Raw genomic sequence first — 23869 nt, 5'->3', positions numbered from 1 at the left:
ATTATCTGTGATGGCTGTAAGGGGCAGGGTATACAAGGAATGCGGTGGAAATGTCTTAAGTGTTAAAAATGTTCTTCCATCTACAGGTATAAAGCACCAGAACATTATCTGTGATGGCTGTAAGGGGCAGGGTATACAAGGAATGCGGTGGAAATGTCTTAAGTGTTAAAAATGTTCTTCCACCTACAGGTACATGTATAAAGCACCAGAACATTATCTGTGATGGTTGTAAGGGGCAGGGTATACAAGGAATGCGGTGGAAATGTCTCAAGTGTTAAAAATGTTCTTCCACCTACAGGTATAAAGCACCAGAACATTATCTGTGATGGCTGTAAGGGGCAGGGTATACAAGGAATGCGGTTGAAATGTCTTAAGTGTTAAAAATGTTCTTCCACCTACAGGTATAAAGCACCAGAACATTATCTGTGATGGCTGTAAGGGGCAGGGTATACAAGGAATGCGGTGGAAATGTCTTAAGTGTTAAAAATGTTCTTCCACCTACAGGTATAAAGCACCAGAACATTATCTGTGATGGCTGTAAGGGGCAGGGTATACAAGGAATGTGGTGGAAATGTCTCAAGTGTTAAAAATGTTCTTCCACCTACAGGTATAAAGCACCAGAACATTATCTGTGATGGCTGTAAGGGGCAAGGTATACAAGGAATGCGGTGGAAATGTCTCAAGTGTTAAAAATGATCTTCCACCTGCAGGTATAAAGCACCAGAACATTATCTGTGATGGCTGTAAGGGGCAGGGTATACAAGGAATGCGGTGGAAATGTCTCAAGTGCCACGATTACGATCTCTGCACGACGTGTTATATGGCCGATAAACATGACCTGGCCCACTCCTTTCAGAGGTTTGATACGGCCTCGTCCAAGGGGTAAGTAATAATTATTGCACGCATAATAAGAGTTATTAAAATTATACATGAACGCTTTCAACATTGCAAGTGTATAATTTTAAACTCTGGCGTAGTTGGTGGCTTAACTGTTTTGAATCATGTTGTCAAGGAGAACATTCAATAACGTGTATGCGGTTTAAGTGAATACTGTTGTAATATATACTCACATGCTAATTATTGAACAGTTAAGCTCCGACTTTTTGTTACCATGTTGTGAAGGACAACATTCAATAACAAGTGAGTGGTTTAAATGAAAAGTGTTGTAATTTATATTTGCATACTTATTATTGAACTGTAAATGAACGGTTCAGTTCTGCCTTCTTGTTACCATTCCAACAAATAACGAAAACCCTCTTAAACATGGTGTAGGTATTATTGAGCTTTAGTCAAATTTGAATATCATTGTGCAAATAAATGTTATTGCTGATAATTTGCAGATGTTTTAGGTTTCATTTTTTTCAAATAAATCTTTTAAAACTGGTATGAATGCAAACATTTGATAAATGGGTTGAGATTTGTCCGCAGCAAGGTTAAGTGGTTGAATCTGGTTGTTACTTTATTTGTCGTTAGTATTGACACCCCAGTTTCCTTCAATTTTTAATCCAGGAGAGCCCTCAAAACAGCTTTTAAAAAGCTTATGTTGCTTCTGGGCTGGGTACTTGACGCCTTAAGCAGCACCCACAACTCGCTGAATTGGTTTTAGCTCTTCAGCTGCCTGGTCATTCACATCTCTGTTGATGCAATTATACATTAGGCAGTAACCTTATTTTAATTTACATCTTTTAAAGCATCAAAGTACCGAAGAGACGTGACAGTGTGAAGGCTGAGGCAAAGGGCACCTTCGCTCATGCACGAGTTATTCGAGGCCCAGACTGGGACTGGGGAAACCAGGATGGTAAGTGAAATATAAAAAGCCTTTTGCTTTCCTAGCTGATTTGAAGAAAGGTGATATATGGGTAACATTTTGCTTGAAAAATCTTTGTAAAGGAGTAAGTATTGAACACAGTTTTGCAATAAACACCATGTTTATTTATAACGAATTTTATGTGGAGGCAGGAGCACATCCCATCTTTCTATCTAGTATATCAGTTGAGTTGTGCTCTTAGTCAACTTATCAAAAATCTACCATACATTTGTGGTGCTCTTTTAACCATCACTGCTTTTATTTTCCACAGGTGGTGAAGGGAAGATCGGAAAAGTCACAGATGTGCGGGGTTGGGACAGTGAATCAGGTCGGAGTGTAGCGGCCGTCACCTGGTCCTCTGGGTCCACGAACGTGTATCGTGTGGGCCATAAAGGAAAAGTGGACCTAAAATACATGCAGGCTGCCAGCGGAGGATTCTATTATAAGGACCATCTGCCTGTACTGGGTAAGTTTAAATGACTTAATACGTGATATGAAGACCGATAAACTATGAACCTGTAAATATATTTGTACCTGTTTAACATGGAGGTTTGCAATTTAATGCCATGAACAATGGTTCTTTGCAATTTTTATCCATACTGGTTGAGAAGCAGTTTCCGACGGAAAGCAGTTTCCGACAAATCGCTTTTTCGCGTACTTTCTTTAAATCTTCATAAAGAAGGTACTGTAATTCAACAATGTGATAACTAGGCAATCAAAAGTTGAAATTCTTACCGAGACACGTAAGTAACTTTTATTAGTATTTAATGTTTAATGTTTATTTTTCATTTTGTACACAAACTTGCACGTGGGGGATCGGCACGCGCCGTGTATTGCGCATGCGTGTGAACCTAATTTGCATATCTATGAATAGCTACAAGGTGTTCCTTAATTGACTTATACAAACGATGATCATTGTGTACATATTTGTGAACACTGGTGTCATGCTTGTTTCGCACCCACATTCACTTAAATGTATACAAACAAAAGTTTCTATCAGAAATGAATCAAAATATCATTGATATTCAGTGTCTGCCTGATTTCGCGTATGAATTGACTGTCGTAAATTTTAAGGTTTTAATTTTTCGTAAATGCTGAAAAATTAAATAATATTTCTCTTATTGAAGTATTATATTTAGTATATTAAATAAACGGATAATAAAAACACACAATAGGCACCTAAATCCGCCCCGCATTCGATTTGTCGGAAACTGCTTCTCATCACAAGCTAATCAGAACAGTATAAGTACCCTTTTTGCGCCCCTATTAGATACACTATGTGTGACGTCACACATGTAAAAAATATATCGACAATAGCAGCTTGAGCTGTAGTTATCTAAAATGTGAACAATTTTAGTAGGTATTCAAACATGTATAAATAATTCAATAAAAACGTATCAAAACTGTCGGAAACTGCTTCTCAACCAGTAAATCTTGAAAGCTTCCTTTGCTTACCCAAACACATGGAAAGTTTGAAATTTAAACCTTGGATGATTGGGAAGTTTGAAATTTAAACCTTGGATGATTGGGAAGTTTGAAATTTAAACTTATGAAACGTGGAATGTGGCAATTATAATTAATGAACAGTGGAAGGTGGCAATTTTAACCTATGAACGTTGGGAAATGGCAATGTTAATGCATGGACTTTACTCAGCTGTTATTCAAGTGAAATATCGGAGATGGTGACCTTGCTCAGCATTTATTATCATGTCAAAGACGGATAGAAATTCAAGGTCAGAATCAATGTCGTTTAAATCTTGTGAGAGGAAATACATTAAAACAATGACCCTTGTCTTCTTTCAGGTGAAATATCGGAGATGGTGACACACCCAGGAATTTCTCACCATTTCAAGGTTGGGGACAAAGTCAGGGTCGGCCTGGAGGTGGACATATTGAGGATGATGCAGGAGGGGCATGGAGGATGGAACCCTCGAATGGCTGATGTGAGTAAATAGATATGTATCTTAACATCTTCCGACAAGGTACATGTACTTTGAAACACATAATTATAATATAGGCTTCTGCTTTGATATGTGTTTAGTAATATTTAAACATCTCTGCCTTTTTAAATTAATTATTCTATATGTTTACTTTCCACATGATCAGTTCTTATGTTGTAAGTAATATCAATGTAAAGCCTAAATCATGAGTCTGTTGTTAAAATGAAAAATCTGGCAAACTTTACCAACATTTCATCCATATGTTTACCTGGAAATATTGCAGACTGTGACTGTATTTTGAGAACAAAAGAAATATAAATAATTAAATGGGGCTATTCCAGTATGTGGGTAAGGTGGGAACAGTCCACCGGATCACAGAGCGAGGGGATGTCAGGGTGCAATATGAGGGATGTCAAAATAGATGGACGTTTCACCCTGGTGCACTCACCAAGGTACATGTAAGACAATATTACATATTATTTCATACAAAACTACATATTATTTCATACAGTATTAGGTACATATTATTTCATTGATATTATTTCATACAGTATTACATATTATGTTATACAGTATTACATATTATTTCATACATATTATTTCATACAAAATTGCATATTATATCATACAAAGTAACATATTATTTCATACAAAATTGCATATTATTTCATGCAAAACTACATTTTATTTCATACGAAATTGCATATTATTTCACACATAACTACATATTATTTCATACAAAATTTAATTTTATTTCATACGAAATTGCATATTATTTCATTATAATTTTAGCCTTTTCTAGACTTGAAAAAATGTTTTTGTGATAAATATATGGGTTTTTTTTATTATTAAATTGTTTTGTTTCTTTTAACTGTCTTCATTGACATCCTTGGGGCAACCTCTTACATAAACTTTTTAATGTTAGCAATAACCTAGAAACAAATAGAGATATTCTCATGAAAGTTGTTTATTTTGTTAACAATTGTTGTTATACACATTTCAGTTACAAATCCATCTGTATTAATAATTTTCATGAGAAATGAGCTAGATAAAGTGAGTAAAAGTGGGGAATACATTTTACTTGTAAAGATTTTGATCAATGTCCATCCACGCAAACCTAATTAATAACCTGCCTCGTATCTATAGGTACAAATGTTATCAGTGGGAGACGCAGTGCGTGTGCTCGACAATCTACCACGTGTGAAGGAGCTACAGAAGGGACATGGGGAGTGGAATGATTCCATGAAGGCGGTAAGTTTAACACTTGATTAAGACATATTTCACAAGTTTGAGTGTGAAATAAGATGATAACTTATAGAATCACTCTTAGTCTGTTTTCTAGTCTATAAACTAGTATTGATGTACATAGTAGTCATGATAGCTTTCTCAAGCCAAAAGTATATCATTAGTATAGGCATGAAAGCTTTCACAAGGCAAAAGTGTACGAGAAGTAGTCATGCAAGTCTGCACAAGGCAGAAGTGTATGAGAAGTAGAGTGGTGCAAGTCTGCACAAGGCAGAAGTGTATGAGAAGTAGAGTGGTGCAAGTCTGCACAAGGCAGAAGTGTATGAGAAGTAGAGTGGTGCAAGTCTGCACAAGGCAGAAGTGTACGAGAAGTAGAGTGGTGCAAGTCTGCACAAGGCAGAAGTGTACGAGAAGTAGAGTGGTGCAAGTCTGCACAAGGCAGAAGTGTACGAGAAGTAGAGTCGTGCAATTCTGCACAAGGCAGAAGTGTACGAGAAGTAGAGTCGTGCAAGTCTGCACAAGGCAGAAGTGTACGAGAAGTAGAGTCGTGCAAGTCTGCACAAGGCAGAAGTGTACGAGAAGTAGAGTCGTGCAATTCTGCACAAGGCAGAAGTGTACGAGAAGTAGAGTCGTGCAAGTCTGCACAAGGCAGAAGTGTGTGAGAAGTAGAGTCGTGCAAGTCTGCACAAGGCAGAAGTGTGTGAGAAGTAGAGTCGTGCAAGTCTGCACAAGGCAGAAGTGTACGAGAAGTAGAGTCGTGCAAGTCTGCACAAGGCAGAAGTGTACGAGAAGTAGAGTCGTGCAAGTCTGCACAAGGCAGAAGTGTACGAGAAGTAGAGTCGTGCAAGTCTGCACAAGGCAGAAGTGTACGAGAAGTAGAGTCGTGCAAGTCTGCACAAGGCAGAAGTGTACGAGAAGTAGTCATGCAAGTCTGCACAAGGCAGAAGTGTACGAGAAGTAGAGTCGTGCAAGTCTGCACAAGGCAGAAGTGTGTGAGAAGTAGAGTCGTGCAAGTCTGCACAAGGCAGAAGTGTACGAGAAGTAGAGTCGTGCAAGTATGCACAAGGCAGAAGTGTACGAGAAGTAGAGTCGTGCAAGTCTGCACAAGGCAGAAGTGTACGATAAGTAGAGTCGTGCAAGTCTGCACAAGGCAGAAGTATACGATAAGTAGAGTCGTGCAAGTCTGCACAAGGCAGAAGTGTACGATAAGTAGAGTCGTGCAAGTCTGCACAAGGCAGAAGTGTACGAGAAGTAGAGTGGTGCAAGTCTGCACAAGGCAGAAGTGTACGAGAAGTAGAGTGGTGCAAGTCTGCACAAGGCAGAAGTGTACGAGAAGTAGAGTGGTGCAAGTCTGCACAAGGCAGAAGTGTACGAGAAGTAGAGTGGTGCAAGTCTGCACAAGGCAGAAGTGTACGAGAAGTAAAGTCGTGCAAGTCTGCACAAGGCAGAAGTGTACGAGAAGTAGAGTCGTGCAAGTCTGCACAAGGCAGAAGTGTACGAGAAGTAGAGTCGTGCAAGTCTGCACAAGGCAGAAGTGTACGAGAAGTAGAGTCGTGCAAGTCTGCACAAGGCAGAAGTGTACGAGAAGTAGAGTCGTGCAATTCTGCACAAGGCAGAAGTGTACGAGAAGTAGAGTCGTGCAAGTCTGCACAAGGCAGAAGTGTACGAGAAGTAGAGTGGTGCAAGTCTGCACAAGGCAGAAGTGTACGAGAAGTAGAGTCGTGCAAGTCTGCACAAGGCAGAAGTGTACGAGAAGTAGAGTCGTGCAAGTCTGCACAAGGCAGAAGTGTACGAGAAGTAGAGTCGTGCAAGTCTGCACAAGGCAGAAGTATACGAGAAGTAGACTCATGCAAGTCTGCACAAGGCAAAAGTTTAAATTTGTAGAATCATGATAGTCTTTAGAAGGCAAAAGTGTATGATAAGTAGAGTAATGCACAAATTACATGTGTATGATTTGGAGAGTCATGAAAGTAGTCATAAAGGTTAAAACATCTTATATAAGAGTGCAATTTGTTCTATGTTTTCACAGACCCTCGGAAAGAATGGCCGAGTCCTCAAAGTCTACACAGATGGAGATCTCCGCGTTGCCATCGGAAACTCAACATGGACATTCAACCCCTTGTGCGTTAGCCAGATACCACCCAACGAGCTGACAGCATTAAATAACACCATGGGGCACAATGAACGAGAGGAAATGCAGAGTAAGATAACCTATTTTAGAAAAAATATTATTTCACAGACTAATGTGATTTTTTCAAGAAAAAAAAATCATGGTTATGATTTAGCTGCTTTTTGAAAAAAGGGGAATATAGGTTTGTAAATGTCTGAAGGTTGGATTGGTCATTAGATATAAGGTCATGTTCAACATGGTCAACAGCCTTATGAACATTTTGTCTGCAGTTCAAAGTTCAAAATGTTTGTAATCGAGTTCCTGAAAACTATTTGCAACCATTATAAATAGATGTATTTCTTCTTAATACACCTTTATTTAAATATCCACATGTGTCTGACAAAGCAACGATTAGAAGGCATAATGTTTGTGAAATATCTCGTTTTATTTTGCTGAAAATTAATGTAAATTGTTAACATATTGTCAATTGGTTGCGTAAAGCTGAGCCTATAAAATGTATAAAATCAAAAGGCAGTGATAAGCCAATTTGGGGTTTTAATAGTCATTAGATCGAAAACAGATAGTGATAAAGTACTTGTTAACCACTTATATCCACTTGACGTATAATGTACATTGGTGTTTAAATCAGGATGTGTTTCTCTTGTGTTGCTTATACAGGATCTAACTTGAGTTGCCAAAAAGACAAACTTATGAAACATGTTTAGGAAAAGTTATTAAGTGATCCTTGAGTTTTAAAGTTTACTAATTTCTTTTAGCTTTATTGTGATGAAAGCTGATAGATTCCAGAACAATTTTCTAGTCTGCTTTCTGGGTAGTTACCAGTGATGGTATTCATTTTGGGAGTCAATGAAAAAGTACCCCTTGTGGGGATGGAACCCACAACCTCTGGAGTGGAAGGCAGACACCTATACCACTAGACCACTCTCACCCTCCAAGCCCATAACTTTTCTTTAACCAGTTTCATAATTTTTTTATGAAAGTGCAACAAAAAGTGCAAAAAAATTCTTATCATGACAGCACACATTTGTTGCCAAAAATGAAAGATTTTATAAGAAAAAAAAACGTAAAAAGTTTGACACCAAATTTGTAGGGCAAAGGATTGTCAATGTCAAGTTATGTTACCATAATTAGGGATTCCATGAAGAATTTTAAACTGGAAGTATGAAATTTTTGTCAATCAATTTTGGAAGTTTTACACTGAAATGTGGAAGTTTAAGTCTCCTGACTTTGATACAATATCTTTTTCAACTATTTTTCAACAAGTATATTAAAATCAAATAATTTAACTTCTCAGACTTATATTATAATAATTCATTTTACTTAAAAACAGTTGAACTGATTGAAATTTTGATCATCAAAGTAATACTGACGAAAGGTTTTGATATTTTGAACTTCCAAGCTTTCAACTTTGGAAGTTTTCTTCAAAACTATGGAAGTTTTTGTACTTCCAAAGAATCAATTTTGGAAGTTTTATCCCATTTCTAGAGAGTAATATACTTCCAAACTTCTTTTAAGGGAAGCCCTGCATAATGTTATAGAAAACAAAAATTTTAATGGTTGTATTACACCGGAAAGAAGCCACATCATGTGATTAAACTTCAGGGATGCGATTTGTCCGGGGATTCGCAGAATTCCGCGAATCTAATGCCCCAGGGGACCCCCCCCCCCCCCCCCCCCCCCTCCCAAAAGAAAAGTTACTAGAGTGCTTTTGGTTGTTAGAGTTGATATTCCAGTTTGCTTTAAATTTAGAGTAAGAAGAACCCTCAAAATAGCTTCTAAAAAGCCAGTTTTGCTTCTACGGCAGAGTACTTTTGACCCCAAAAGTGCCATAAGAACCCATGGGCAAAATGGTTTCAGCCCTCCAGCTGCCAGGTCAATCACATCCCTGAAGTTCAAAATAGTTCAAAAATTGTCAATTTCAGATTCCCTGGCCAACCTTCTTGACCAGCTGGCAGAGCTACATCAGACTGAGGCTGGTCCTGAAAGGTTGTGTAGGGAAGCCGCCCAGGGTCATATTGAAGTGGTCAAAGACATTATTAATAAATTCCCTGACAAGGTAAGAACTATTGTAAATCATTTAAATTTGGTAAACACAAAATGTAGGATTTCTTGTATCGAACATAAAAATTGGATATTTTCATTTTTAGTTTGTCTGCATTGTGATAGCCCAGATGTTATTGTTGGCGTGCTAAAATTTGGCTATAACTCTAAAATCCTTCCAAGATATTTATATGAAATGGTATAGTACTGTTTACATGTTGCCAGAGTCATCTTATCAATGCATGTATCATACGGTCCCTTTTTCAAATAAATGTGCTTTTTCGAAACTATGATCGTCATTGGTCATGTTTTGGAATGTTTATTTGATTTTGCTATTAAAAAGTTCAATTAAATTGATAACACTGACATAATACTGAACTGAAAATCCTGATCTTATGGTTTTTTGTCGTTAGTCAGATGACCCGTATATGCACATGTGTAAAAAGTCCCATAACTCTGGTTTGAATTAAGTATTTAGTTGTGCTCTTTTTTTACTGTTCAGTGATATCAATTAGAACCAGCTGCCAGCCAAAATGGATGGTTCAATCAGCAATTGGGTCGGTTCAAATTTGGAAAAATACGTGAATTTTAAAAAGAATAAGTAGTAGCTGGTTGGTTACTTAACTATTTGAGACGGTTCAACCAAAACTTATTGAGAACCCTTTTGTTGAAACAACCAATGAGTGTTGACAATGCTCTTGTTTAAGTGCAAGATTTGGTTAATTTTGCTTGGTAGACTTACTGGACTCTTATTCTTCTCATAACAGGTCGATCTGAAGAATGGTCAAAAGACGGCCTTGCAGGTGGCTAGTCATCAAGGTCACAAGGACATTGTCCAGTTACTTCTGAATGCAGGAGCTAACCTTGAAATGCAAGACGAAGATGGTGACACTGCTTTGCATTATTCTGCTTTCGGGTAAGTCTTGATTGGTGTAGATGTACATTTGTATTTGTATTAAAAATTGTGGGCGATGAGATTTGGCCATTAATGTGTGATGTTACCTGCAGGTCATTGCCACAATGGTCAAGGTCATACTTGTCAACCTTTTGAACAGAAGGACATGGGTTTGGATTACACTAAGGGCTCTTTCCCTGGGTCTGTCAAAACGAACACAGCAGCCCTTGTGTAAAAACTGGTTTAGTCTTTGATTTGATCAAAGTTAGCCAACATGTTCTATCTTGATTGGCCGATTTATCTGATGGTATTAACCAATCCGATAACTTATCAAGTTTTATCCAATTGGCTATGGAAGCCATAGTGCAAAACTGGTCAATTATGTTCTATCTTGATTGGCCGATTTTTCTGATGGTATTAACCAATCGGATAACTTATCAAGTTTTATCCAATTGGCTATGGAAGCCATAGTACAAAACTGGTCAATTATTTGGTTTGGTGAATGTTAGCTAACATGTTTATTTATTGACAAATATTTATCTAATAGTTAACCAAAAAATTATTCAAATTTGCAAACTAGCCAAATAATAACATGTGGAAAACATATTCAGTTTGATACAATCTGCTGCTGTGTGACCAGGAAATAGACTTGTGAATGATTCATCTCATATAACAGCTTTCCTCATAATGGAAAAATAGAAATGCTCCTGAATTTGTTCCGTTCGGCCATGCCAAATTGGAATCATAAAAAAAAATTCAGGTCAAGGCAAATAGTGTTTACGTTGAAACATTCAATTTCTTGTAAAAAATAGGCCTTAAAAAGTTTACGACTGACTGTAGTTTTCATGGTAGAATCCCCTTTACGCTTGTTGTCTAAGATATTTATTTTTTTAAGGACCTTGTATGGATTGATTTTTTCATGCAGGGTTTGGTTTAAAATAAGAACCTACCGCTTAACAAAGAATCATTTTGGTATAGATTTCCTGGAGTTTCTAAATTTCTATTTCAGAAACCAGGCTGAAGTTATGGAACTTCTGTTACAATGGAAGGCAAAAATGAACGCATTGAATAATGGAGAATGTTCAACGCTGCATGTAGCAGTCAACAAGCAACATATTGACTGTGTTAGAGTCTTATTGGCTCATCGTGCAGATGTTAATATACAGGTACGTGGTTGAGCGAAATCTCTAATGGTAATTACTACAAGTGTTAGGTGTAAAATCAATGTCTTTAATAGTGAGGATGTTCCAACGCTGCACCGAGTCCTATTGGCTCAATGGTTGATGTTAATATACAGGTATGTGGTTAAGGCAGTGTTAGGTGTAAAATCAATGTCTTTAATAGTGAGGATGTTCCAACGCTGCACCGAGTCCTATTGGCTCAATGGTTGATGTTAATATACAGGTATGTGGTTAAGGCAGTGTTAGGTGTAAAATCAATGTCTTTAATTGTGAGGATGTTCCAACGCTGCACCGAGTCCTATTGGCTCAATGGTTGATGTTAATTTACAGGTATGTGGTTAAGGCCGTGTTAGGTGTAAAATCAATGTCTTTAATAGTGAGGATGTTCCAACGCTGCACCGAGTCCTATTGGCTCAATGGTTGATGTTAATTTACAGGTATGTGGTTAAGGTAAATCTCTGGGAATTACTACAAGTGTTAGGTGTAAAATCGATGTCTTTAATGATAATGATTATGATTATAATGGTGAATGTTTAATGCTGCATATAACGGTTATCAAGCAACAAATTGACAAATTGAGTTCTAATGGGTCAACGGGCCGATGTTAATATCGAGGTATGTGGTTCACAGACAACTCTGATGGTAATTTATAAAAGTGTCAGCTGTAAATTAACTTCTATAACAATGATGAATGTTCAACGCTGCATGTAGCAGTCAACAATCAGTAGTGGTAGGGTCCCATTGAGTCATTGGGCAGACGTTAATATCAAGATATGTGGTTAAGGACATTGATGATGATTATGTGCTAAACCTCCGAAGAACGATAAATGTGAAGGTTGAATGTTATAAGTTCCAGGGTTAGTTGATGACCTGATATGTAATATACAGGGGGCAGGAAACCATATTCGCTCTTGCCCGATATGGTTTCCTGCCCCCTGTATATTACATGTCAAGTCAGCTACTAACCCTGTAACATATTTATCATGTTGACAACCAGTTTACATTGATCAAGACGCCAACAATATCTGAGAAATGTTTAATGTATTCATTGGAATTGGAAAAAAGATGCCATTTTGGTATAATATAAAGATAAGTAACCCAAAATGGCAAAATATGGGGTCACCGCGCTGACCAGGCCTGGACCAGTGGCATTGATTCATTCATTGTAGATTTGTGAAATACTTAAATACTCTTTCTAAACCATCAACAATAATAAACAACTTTTTTGCAAATAGAACTTCTTCAAATTAATAATTTGGAAAACATAACCAAGTATTGTGTAGGAAAATTGACCCACAAAAAGGCTTTAATATCAAGACAGGTTATAAAAGCATTCAATGTTTGTATTTTCTCACTCCTAGGATGCCTATGGTGACACAGCTCTACACGATGCTATCGGAAAGGAGAACATGGACATTCTCGATCTGCTGGTGAACTACCATGGCATTGACTTTAACCTGAGAAACAAGCGGGGATTTAACGTCCTGCATCATGCTGCGCTGAAGGGGAATAACTAGTAAGCTATTTACAATGACTTTCCTTTGCATCACTTCTCCTAATCCTTAATTAAAGATAAATAAACAACTAATAGTAGGGAAGGTATGTCATGAATTGCAGCGCAAATGCATGGAACAGAACAATATATTTGTTTGTTAACGTTTTGAGGCCACTGATTTCCATGATGCTTGCTATAAATTTGTCTGTTTTTCAAAGAGCCTTACCTCAAAAGTTGACATCAGACGTCATTAAAAGATTTTATTTAGGAAAAATGCATTGACAGGAAGCTGTAATTCATTTATTGCCTTTTGTTCATTTTCATTTTTAAACATTAGAACAAAAGCCAATTTCTGTATTCTTTTATTGCCCTTTGTTCCATTCCTATCCTTTGTCAAAATGCGGTGAAGATACTTAACTAAATTTGGCAAGAAAAATCAACCTGTGACTCCTCTTGTTGCAATTGTTTAGCTTTCCAAATGTTGACGTTATTTTCAATGACGTAGGCCAAAAAATTCAAACACCATAGCATGGAGCTTGGACGGTGCAGTATTTATTAATCTTCTTAGGCCATTTCTTAACTTAAGTTATTTCCTAAGATTTTTAAGCCATATCAAAGGAAAAGTGTAACAGTAAGTGTTTTAAACATAAAAGTTAACATACTGTGAAATCATTAATGTTCGTGGGGCATTAATGTTCATGGTTTTCGTGGGTCGGGTGATCCACGAACTTAAGATCCCACAAAATATAGACCCTTTATTCACTTTTTCAACTGCCATGTTATGTACATACTATTTTATTCATTACAGAAGTCGCAGTATACAGCGTTTATTCCTGTATATTTTACTATTGATCATTGTTTTGTTGATATAGTATATCTGTCTTGAACAAATAATAAACCAAATCAATTAAATGTGTTTTTATGAACCAAATGACAGAAGCACGTGTTTAAACGTGTGCTGTTAATAAAAATCTCCAGGTTTACAAGATGTCCGTGATGAGTGTCGGTACTCGATTTTTTTTATTTAATGAAATAATTAATCGATTACATTGGAGGTTACTTAGTACAAAGTACAAAACAACGCGTTCAGTATATTTATTAAACAAAAACGTGTGAATAAATATTGAAATGATCTTGTTTACTCAAATATACGTACCTTTTCGGTGCAAAATTCTTAATTGGTATTCGATCAGGGTACATCTTCTTTTATGACCTTAATTCCCAATCAAATCGATAATTGACATGGGTATATGCACTAATTGGCATCTCGTACCACTTTCGTGAGTGTCATAAACCGTGTGACGTAGAAGACGGAAATCGAGGGCCAGCGCGTGGAGATTATGCAGACGATCGCATATTCAAAAAAAAAAATCAAAAATGAAAAACCACGAATTCCCACGAAAATGTATTTTTCGGCAAACCACGAAATTTCATGCCAACGAATATAAATGATTTCACAGTATTCAATAAAATCAATGAAATAAGGTATTTCTGATATTATTTGGTTAGTATAGAATATGACCAGTAGGATACTTAACTTAAAAAATTGACTTCAGTTCGGAAATAACTAATAATGTTTTAAGAATACCAACCCTGGGCTTTTTTTCACAGTACAGCATAGCATGCTGAAATCTCATCAGATTGTAGACATGATAAATGATAATTGGTTCTCTCCCTTTGATTTCTTCTTCCTTTGAAATAAATGCTTTAACAATAATATACTTATATGATGGCTTATTTTCCCCATCAGTGCAACAGAGCGTATCCTACAGAAAAGCCGGCAGATCGTAGATAGAAAGAAAGATGATGGCTTTGCTCCGCTTCATTTGGCATCTCTGAATGGACATAGGGATGTCAGCAATACCCTCCTCACTGTTGTGAGTATTCCTGTATCATTTAAAGAAACCCTTATTATCATTTGGGCTCGCAAAAAAATGTGGGTGCCCTACAGTAATTACCTCGTCTGTCTGTCCATCTGTTTAAGTATCTGATATTTAATTTTAATCTCAGTCCTTAGCAAGTATATCTTTGTTCAAAATTCCCATCCAGTTAAGATTCTTAAATTGCTGTCAATGTCATGTCAAAATTTATCTGTTATGAGAGGAACAATCAAAAATGGAAAATATTGCAATTCTTCTGAGGGTCATGCTAGTTTAGATATCTGTTGCAATCGTCAGTAGACCCCCCTTCTGTTGGCCTGAAGTCTAGGTCATTTGAACCATGGTAGCGCTTTGTGCTTACATACGTGTACATGATAATAATATACACAATACTTTTCAGGGCCATGCTAGTATAGACATCCGTAACAATCGTCAGCAGACACCACTGCTACTAGCTGTAAGTCAAGGCCACATTGGGCTTATGGATCTACTCGTATCACAAGGTGCGGACGTAAACGTCGAAGATGAAGATGGTGACACATGTTTACACCTTGGCCTGATACGCACCTCGGTCACTGCAGAACAGGAGGATAACCCTATACTGGAACATGTGAGTTCAGAGGGTTTGGGAAACAGGCTCACAATTAATAAATAGTTTGTTTGTTGTTTTCCGACTGACTAACAAAAATACATGTGAACCAAAACTTTTTTTGGCCTTCCTGTGAGTAATTTTTTATTTTTTTGTTTTCCGTTACTGAATTAAGTGGTAAGGAAGTAAAAATTAACCCAGCTTGCCTACCTTTTCACATCTAAAATGTGGGAGGGAAACACCATACAAGCTATTATTTGTGGTACAATGGTAGATTTTCAGAAATAATTGTCAACTACATACTTACTTCTAAAATAGGGTCGAAATGAATTCAAAATTGCTCTGGTCGTTCAACAGTCATGAAAAATTGCACAGATTAAATACTAAAAAAACTGTTACACTTCAATGATTTATAAGGGAATTTGTTCTGAATCAATACGAAACTAAATCTGAAACCACATTTGATAATCATTTTAACTTGTACTCGATAACTATATTGATGACTTGTTAAGTCTAAGGGCAACTGTTTGTCCAGGGTTACTAAGTGACTAGTAAATCTATCCCCTGGCTCAACAGTTAAGAAATTTTATAATATGGTGGTTCCATATCATGTTAACTAAAATTAAGTTTTTTTTATTAAAGGTTTGATTATGGATAACTGGTGCCTCCTGTATATGTAAAATAATACCTACAGGGTATGCTATAGTGATGTTGATGTTCCGATGATCGATTATAATCGAAAATCGATTGGTTGGGCCTGAAATCGGCGACAATTGATAGTATTTAATTAAAATCGATTATCAAAAATATATATATATATATATATATATATATATATATATATATATATATATTAGTAAGTGTTCAGATGTTATATTTAACAAAATGGCTGATGAAAGCCACAAGGAGCAAGAAATGAACTATTTTTTATATAACAACACTTCAATCATAGACATAAAGGTATATGCATATAATAATTAAGAGTTTGATACTGTACATGAATAAAACTACAACTCAGGTACTATCTAGTATTTTAAAAACCGATTATACTATCGATAATCGGTTACTTGAGTGGAACCGATCATCAATAGTTAATTTGCAACTGATTCCCAACACTAGTATGCTATACTTTCTACACAAATGATGCACTGTGATTAAGAACATTCACATCAAAAATATTCCTGAAAATGGCAGAAATGCAAAATGTGGTTTGGATTCACTGAGGGTTTATATCCAATAATCTCTCAGCTACTATACAGTGTAATTTATAATACCATAACTTCTCATGTTGCAGATCCGTGTGCAGCTGGACCCTGAGGTCCGTGACATGCCTGGAGTCCTGATTGCCTGCTACCTCGCGCAGAAAGGGGCTAACCTGAACAAGAAAAATCATATGGGCAAGGCGCCACTAGATTTGATAACTGACCCTCGTATTGAAGAGGCCATCAAACATTTCGCAACTGCTAAGTAAGTATTGGCTGCTACTTGATTTGTAAACTGTTGCCTGCTACCTTGCACAAAAAGGGGCCAACCTTAACATAAAATCGTATGAACCTGAATTATAGGAGACTGTTAACACCTTGTAATTTCCAACTAAGTGTTGACAGCTACTTGTTATGTAAACTCTTGCCTGCTGCTTTGCACTAAAAAGGTGGTAACTTTAGCTTAAAGAAATAAAAGGGCAAAATCGTGATTGATAAAGATGATGAAACATTGTGCAATAACAATAACAATATTTTCATATTGATTTGTTGTATATTTTTATTCGTAGTTATCTGCGATCTGCATCTGTGTGTAACTGAACAGGTTTTTATTTCTAAACTTATTTTATATTCCAGTCGCCGTACCGAGTTTCCACGTACAGATGTTATGTGTGAGATCTGTATGGATCAACGAGCGTCTGTGATGTTCAAACCATGTCAGCACGTTGTTGTGTGCAAGGACTGCTGTGTGAAGATCAAGAAATGTATCGAGTGTAAATCAACTGTCAAGGAGAAGATTGATCAAGGTAGTGTGCTTGTTACCACCTTGTTGTACATATGACGATATTTTATGAATGGAATAAGATATTTTATGAGTGGTTATTCCGTACACAGTTTATCAAACAAGTTTTCTGAAATCGATCAAACCGATAAATTTTATCAATTCAGGAAACAAGTTAAATAAATTTTGTATTCAATGACCATTTGTGTGATATTTTATTGGTGTCATAAATAATAATTTGATGATTTATACAGCTGAATACATAAAAGATGTCCCTATATAATATGTATTCTTTACAGTGTGTCACAAACGAGAGTTATTACACTAGTTATTTATGAAAAATATATATAAATGTTTATGATATATTGGGCCAATTGTTATGAACTTTATTAAAGTTGACAACATGATTAACAGCATCATTTTGACTTTTAAACAAGAGAAATGAGATGATGTACTCATATATCTAAATAAAACAAGACTGACTGACACAGTTGTCTATAATCTTGTTAAAAAAATTCAAATTCTGCATACAGGGCTTTTTTTCTATGTTTTTGTATATTTTTTTAAAATAACATTAGAATTAGCTTTAAATTTGCTTTAAAAAGAGTTACCAGTTTTATACATCTTGTTATGATAGAAACATAAGGCCTCTCTTTTCCTCAAAACAAAGCAACCTTGAGAAAGACAATAAATATTTTCATTGCTCAGACACACATGTTTTCAAGAGGTGCAAAGCAGATTTTATGTTGAGGTCATATACATTTGCTAGTCCATATCTGACAAGAAATTCAATCTTTAATTTCTTGACTCAATTTTATCATTTGCAGCTTTTAAATACGTATATTTGAGCTCAATTTTGAGAATAGTGTTTTTTAATGACCCATTGAAAGGTCAGAAACCTGTCTGCTGCTAAACCACTTTATAATAACATAAAAATCAATTTGGCAATTCTTAATTGAATTCTCTTTTCAGACGGTAACCCAGTAGTAGGGACAGAGCCCCCTATTCCACCAAGCAGTAAACCCGAGCCCAATGGGTCAACGCTCGAGAGACGCCTTAATGAGATGGAAGAAAACATCATGTGTTCGATCTGCATGGAGCGTAAACGGAACATGGCGTTCCTGTGTGGACACACCGTGTGTAGCGAGTGCGGGGATGAGCTGAGGGTGTGTCACATGTGTAGAAAACCAATACAGAAAAAGATTCAGCTGTATTCATGAGTGATTAGTGATTAGATTTTGTTGGATTTGTGGAAATACATGATTGATAGACTCTTTCTGAGCTGTTAGTTTGATACATTACAACGTGTTGGATTGTAATGTGAAAAAGGATTTCTGTTTGAAATGGGTTTGGCTTAAACAAATGAAAACTGATACATTTGTGAGCAAAGAAATAGTGGTTTGAAGATCTTGAAGTCCTGGAAACGGCATTTCATAAATGCTATTAAGACTGTTCAAGTTTGATCAGCTGTATTGGATTGTTGTTTTGTGCTTGTTATTGGGTATTTTGTCTCTTGCAACATGTGCACCAAGTTAACAGTGCAAAGAATGATCTTGTTAGTTTATTAGTTTTTGAAGGATGAAGTTCAGTTATTGTCATAGCCTTCATGACGTTGCCTCAATCTTGGCAATAATAAAAACAAATTCATTGCATTTACATGAAACTTGGCCCACACGTTGCATTAGACATCACACAGCTAAGCAAGAAAAAACAACAACAATTAACAAGCTTTGGTGTTCCACAGTGCTTTTGTCTATGATATTGTGTAAAGTAAGAATGGAGTTAGAAATATATAGTGTGGTGGAGTTGGAAACTTGAAAAGAAAGCATTCAAATCAAAGTTGATGTGAAAGAGACACATTTTTGATGAGAAAGTTGTTTACCAAAACATTGTTTGAGCGTATGAACCTTAATGAAGAATCTGGAGAAAAGTTATTTATTTTGTTACACAGAACATTATGGGGTTCAGCTACCGGGAACTGTTTTGTAAAAGCTTTTCTACATGTTATTGACAGTGGTATGAACTACTGATGTTATTGCTGTTATTTCGTTGATTTCAATTTTCCGGTGTTTTCTTAACTGCATTTACAAGAGTTTAACAGTGCATCGTTACAACAACAGATGTATATATATTATGACGCATTCAGCTTTTGCTTTGGGAGACTGTATCAAAAATTGAAAAAGAAACAAGTTAATTATGTAATGTGAAATTTATGTATATTTTGTAAAAATAATGATGTCAAGTAGATGAAATCTAGTTTAAACATTGCATACATTCACACTGTTTGTACGAAGGTTTCTGACCCACATGTATGTTAATTTTGGATGCCTAGCGACCCAATATTATTTTGATATTATTTAAAAGGGTTCTATTTGCAGGAAAAGGATATGTATAAAATAGACACAGAATAATATATAATGAACAAGATTTTATTTTTGTCTCAAAAGGTTGCAAGATGTCCGAATTCAGTTTGTTTTTAATTAAATAGCAAATATTTAAACTGCTGTAACTTTATTTAGAATACAACCTACATTTACAGCCAATGAAATTGCAGATTAAGGCATATTCGCGTTGCAAATTTTCCCAAAATATCTAGGGTCTTTTTCCCAAAATGAGCAGAAAAAGCCCGACTTTTCAAATTATAACAACATGACATGGGTTCACCAGGGATCTAAATATAACATGTATGGTTGATGGAGCTTACAGTGAACTAGCTTATTTGCGTGTCGGATTCCGTGAAACAAGACTGTTTCATGTAACCAGTATATTAATAACTATGATATACCTCTCCATATTTCATGAATATTATTATATTAGTTACATTTTTGTTACGTAATTTACCCACCCACTAAACTCAGAGGCATTTTATTGTTTTAGGGCAACTTTGCTTTAAACAAGGAATTTATAGCTTGTCAACTTTTCAGAAGGAAAACTATTAAATAGTGATGTCAAATTTACTGCTCAAGATATTAAAAAACGCTTGATACAATGTTTTTTTTTATGTATGTTAAGCATTTGGAATGGGGCCAAATTCCGGACCCAAATTGGTCAGAACAAACAAACTGTTCTTCCTTTTAAGTATTTGTTATTGTTTATTTTTGCTTTTTCTAAACCATGGATGTTAGCCGGGCGCAGTCAGGCTGCCGATTTAATTGTTTGGTATCGTAAAAATAAATAATGATTAACTTAGTGTTGGCAGGAGTGTCTCTGAATATAGCTGAATAACTGCCTTTATTAAACCAATTAATGACAAGATGGAATGTTGCTGTCGCTTTCGTCTGAAGCTTTTTATACGATTACATCAGAAACCTTCCGGCAAACTCATGGGCAGAAACATAAGCATAAACACCAAGTCAGTCATCATTATTATTGCGTGTTGACATTTATTTCTTAAACAGGCTGTTTATTTGACATTAATTATGTCTTCTTTTAATTCAGGATGTTTTTCGGACAGATTGTTTTTAAATGGCATCCTTCTTTCCCAGTATTACCTATTTTCATAAATGTTCCTGTCTTTTTCCCGTTTAATATTGATTCATTATTGTTTTGTTTTGCAGTGCTATGTGTTTCTAAGACCCCATGTTTTATTTATACCCTGACATGTGCTAACATTGTACATTTTATTTATAGACTATATGGAATAAAACGTTGTTATAACTTTTGTAAGCTATAAATAGATGTAGGGGGAAATGGTGTAAGGGTCTTGAGGACATTAAAAATAGAATTAATTTTGTACAGTTATTGCAGTCTACTTACTTATGTTGCATATACCATTCGTAGGCTTCAAATGCTAGGGTTTAATCCTGAACTCAGAATTGAGTGATTTTAACTTCAGACACAGTTGTAAGGATTGTTTTTTGCTAGGTCATTTGAATCAAAAGCAGTATCAGGCGCGTTGCTGACTGTATGCAAATACCCAGTTGCGTAATGAAATTTTGACAGGTCGTAGGTTTTTGTCAAAACAAAAACCCTGAATTTGAAATAAAAACCGAAGGGGGGTCGGGGGTGAAGGGGTTAATATATATGCTGTCTGTCATCAGTCTGCGTCATCCCAAATTGGCCCTAGCTATGCGCCTGAGTATGAAGTACCTTGAAATGAATATAAATGATTTTGGAAACAATTTCAAAAGGGGCCAAAGGCCAAAACCCCTTCACCCTGCTTTGGTACGATTGTCTCATTCTCGAACAAACCTCTGGCTATTTTTCAGGATTTGCAATTATCGGTTGTCAGAACCCCTGGGGCTGTATTTATAAAGCATCTTAAGTCATTTTCTAACTTAAGTCAATTTTTTAAAACTTTCATGGTCAAATTAAAAGAAATGTTGAAGTATTTTTAACGCAAGTACGTCTTTTTCAAAAAGGTCAATGAAAATAATGTATTTTGGAAATTCAGAAAGTTTGGGAAATTTGTAAAGTTTTTATTTCATATGACTAAAGAGATACTAAAATTAGAGAAGTCACTTAATATAAGAAGTTACCCTAAGAAGTTTTATGAATATAGCCCCTGACCATTGAACATGGCCTATATAACAATAGATTGTTATTATTTTGTTACAAGGATTTTATTTTTTCATTATGAGTCATGATATTTAAAAATGCACAAAATAATGTATGAAAAGCTGATCATTATCATGTTGTCGCTAAAACATTTTGTCGGAAAAAGAGAAGGAAAATGGCAAAAAATGGAATCTCCCAAATTGTATGGAATGTACAGCACTTAAGTAAATCTGTGATCTGTTAAGTTTTTCTGCGTTTTTTTCAACATTTGGTGTGCTGATTGTTTTGCAACACTTAGTTTTTCTTGTTTCGTAAAACAATTTAGAATTTGACGGTGTAATTAACTAAATTCTCATCTGTATTGTAATGTAATGAAAATGATAATTTTATTTTGCCTGTTCGGTACATTTTTGTTTGCCAAAATTAGAGAAACTAGAATATAATTTGGTGTGACCTTAGATCAATGCTGTAAAGTGTTCACTTGTTTAACTTCTTGTGTGGTTTCTAGAATGATGTGTGTTTTGTGCCCGTTTTCATTCAAGTATGTTTAAGATGTTCAATACAAGTTATTGGAACGTTAATCTTCAGAATTTCAAAATACATGTGACATCATTAGCTGAAAGGAGCCCTAGGGATGCAGTTACAATATAGAAATGAACCAAAGGTGTATCAACATTATCGGATAGAGAAAATTGATCTTATGACAATGTGTAAAATTTAATAAGGGGTAATATTTAAGGTAGTTCACTATTCAGAGGTTTCCATGAGAAAGAGGTGTTGAAACATTGAGGCTCATCAACACTGTCTGCAAATAAGATTTTAGAGCAATTATAACATAATGCTAGGTAGGCTTTCAAGATTTCCACATGTTTGGAAGATATCTTGTAAACTTCTTGATCTTATCATAAACTAGAGTCCGTAACATACCTTTGGGGCTTGCCATTTGAATAAATGAGATCAAAAGAAGAAGAAATAACCTAGATTTAGGACAAGCTCTCAGTAGTAAGTTACATTAAATGAAGTTCGCAATAACAATGATTATCTGGTATGGGCCGGTTATGTGTATTTATAAATGAGGGTGTAACCCCAATATTGGAATGCAGTATTTGGGGGCTTATATCTTGAACACTTCAGTCTAAGAGGATGGTATGCAGAACGCAGAAACTCCAAATTGATATTATTCGTTATGCAGACTCATAAAAATATTTCAATTTCATTTGTTAGTTGTCATATTATGGTAGAAGTGAAAAAATATTGGGTACGCGTAAAAAAGTATTTGGTACACAGGCGATGAAGGGGTTTACACCCATTGTACACAGGGGAGAAGGGGTGAGGGTGGACAAGGGGGTTTACACCCTCATAAATGTACTAGTCTGTGATATATATATATATATTAATATACGTATAAGAAATGTACATATTACTAACTACAGTAAACAGTGCTATGAATAAAATGCTGCTAGAAAAATATTGTCAAAATGTTGCTGACACAAATGAATTGTTGAATGGATGTTTAAAAATTACTATTTTGAATATAACATTACCTGTTTAAATGATCAATTTCGGGTTCTTGGAAAATTATAATTAATATTGTGAAGTTAATGGTTGATACCTGTCAGTTATTGACTGGCTTTACAAATGTCTAAGTTATTATTGATTTTTATGTAAATTTTATTGTATAGTTTCATAGGAATTTTTGTACTTCGATATCATACAATTTGCATGCAAAAATCATACTTATAAACTTCAAGCGTTTATCTGTACAGTGTGTTAAGATAACAATGTATTTTGTAGGTCACATTCATGAGTTTGAATGCTTACTGAAATAAATGTTTACAGCATTTAATATTGTTCCTCAATTCTTCCCTATTGAGCAGATGTGATTTTCAAAGAAAGAAAATGAAAGATGGTAACAGGCCTCACAGCACAGACCCCAATATAGGGAAAATACTTAGTTATTTCTTTTTTACCACTTAACAGTTTGATATAATTCAAAACTATATATGAAACATTTTTCAAACTTTTCAAAAACGGCATCCTCTAATAAAATATATATTGAAAAAACATCATTGTTCAATAAATTATAAAAATAATTGGAGCATAAACATTTTCTGGATTAAAATCTTGTACTAAATAATAATTATCAATTTTATGTCAACGTTGTAGCCATACTTAAATATCACATG

General features: G+C 35.5%; 1 protein-coding gene across 3 annotated transcripts in view; it reads left to right on the top strand.

The window, feature by feature from the left end:
* Nucleotides 1-23524, top strand: part of LOC128202654 (E3 ubiquitin-protein ligase MIB2-like) — a 38135-nt gene extending 14611 nt beyond the window's left edge. For 2 of the 3 annotated variants that reach the window (XM_052903682.1, XM_052903681.1), the window contains exons 4-19: nt 711-882; nt 1692-1798; nt 2079-2273; nt 3611-3750; nt 4089-4205; nt 4894-4998; nt 7022-7193; nt 9046-9179; nt 9931-10079; nt 11068-11224; nt 12601-12755; nt 14485-14611; nt 15015-15224; nt 16498-16670; nt 17042-17211; nt 18159-23524. In XM_052903682.1, the coding sequence (XP_052759642.1) occupies nt 711-882; nt 1692-1798; nt 2079-2273; nt 3611-3750; nt 4089-4205; nt 4894-4998; nt 7022-7193; nt 9046-9179; nt 9931-10079; nt 11068-11224; nt 12601-12755; nt 14485-14611; nt 15015-15224; nt 16498-16670; nt 17042-17211; nt 18159-18406 (2531 nt within the window). In that variant the 3' untranslated portion in view covers nt 18407-23524. The remainder of the gene's footprint in view (nt 1-710; nt 883-1691; nt 1799-2078; nt 2274-3610; nt 3751-4088; nt 4206-4893; nt 4999-7021; nt 7194-9045; nt 9180-9930; nt 10080-11067; nt 11225-12600; nt 12756-14484; nt 14612-15014; nt 15225-16497; nt 16671-17041; nt 17212-18158) is intronic. The other variant, XM_052903683.1, reaches the window with a different exon arrangement.
* Nucleotides 23525-23869: the final 345 nt, after the last annotated feature.

The sequence above is a fragment of the Mya arenaria genome, chromosome 9, assembly GCF_026914265.1.
Source record: "Mya arenaria isolate MELC-2E11 chromosome 9, ASM2691426v1".
Lineage (NCBI taxonomy): Eukaryota > Metazoa > Mollusca > Bivalvia > Myida > Myidae > Mya > Mya arenaria.
This window is presented reverse-complemented; position numbering and strand designations above follow the sequence as displayed.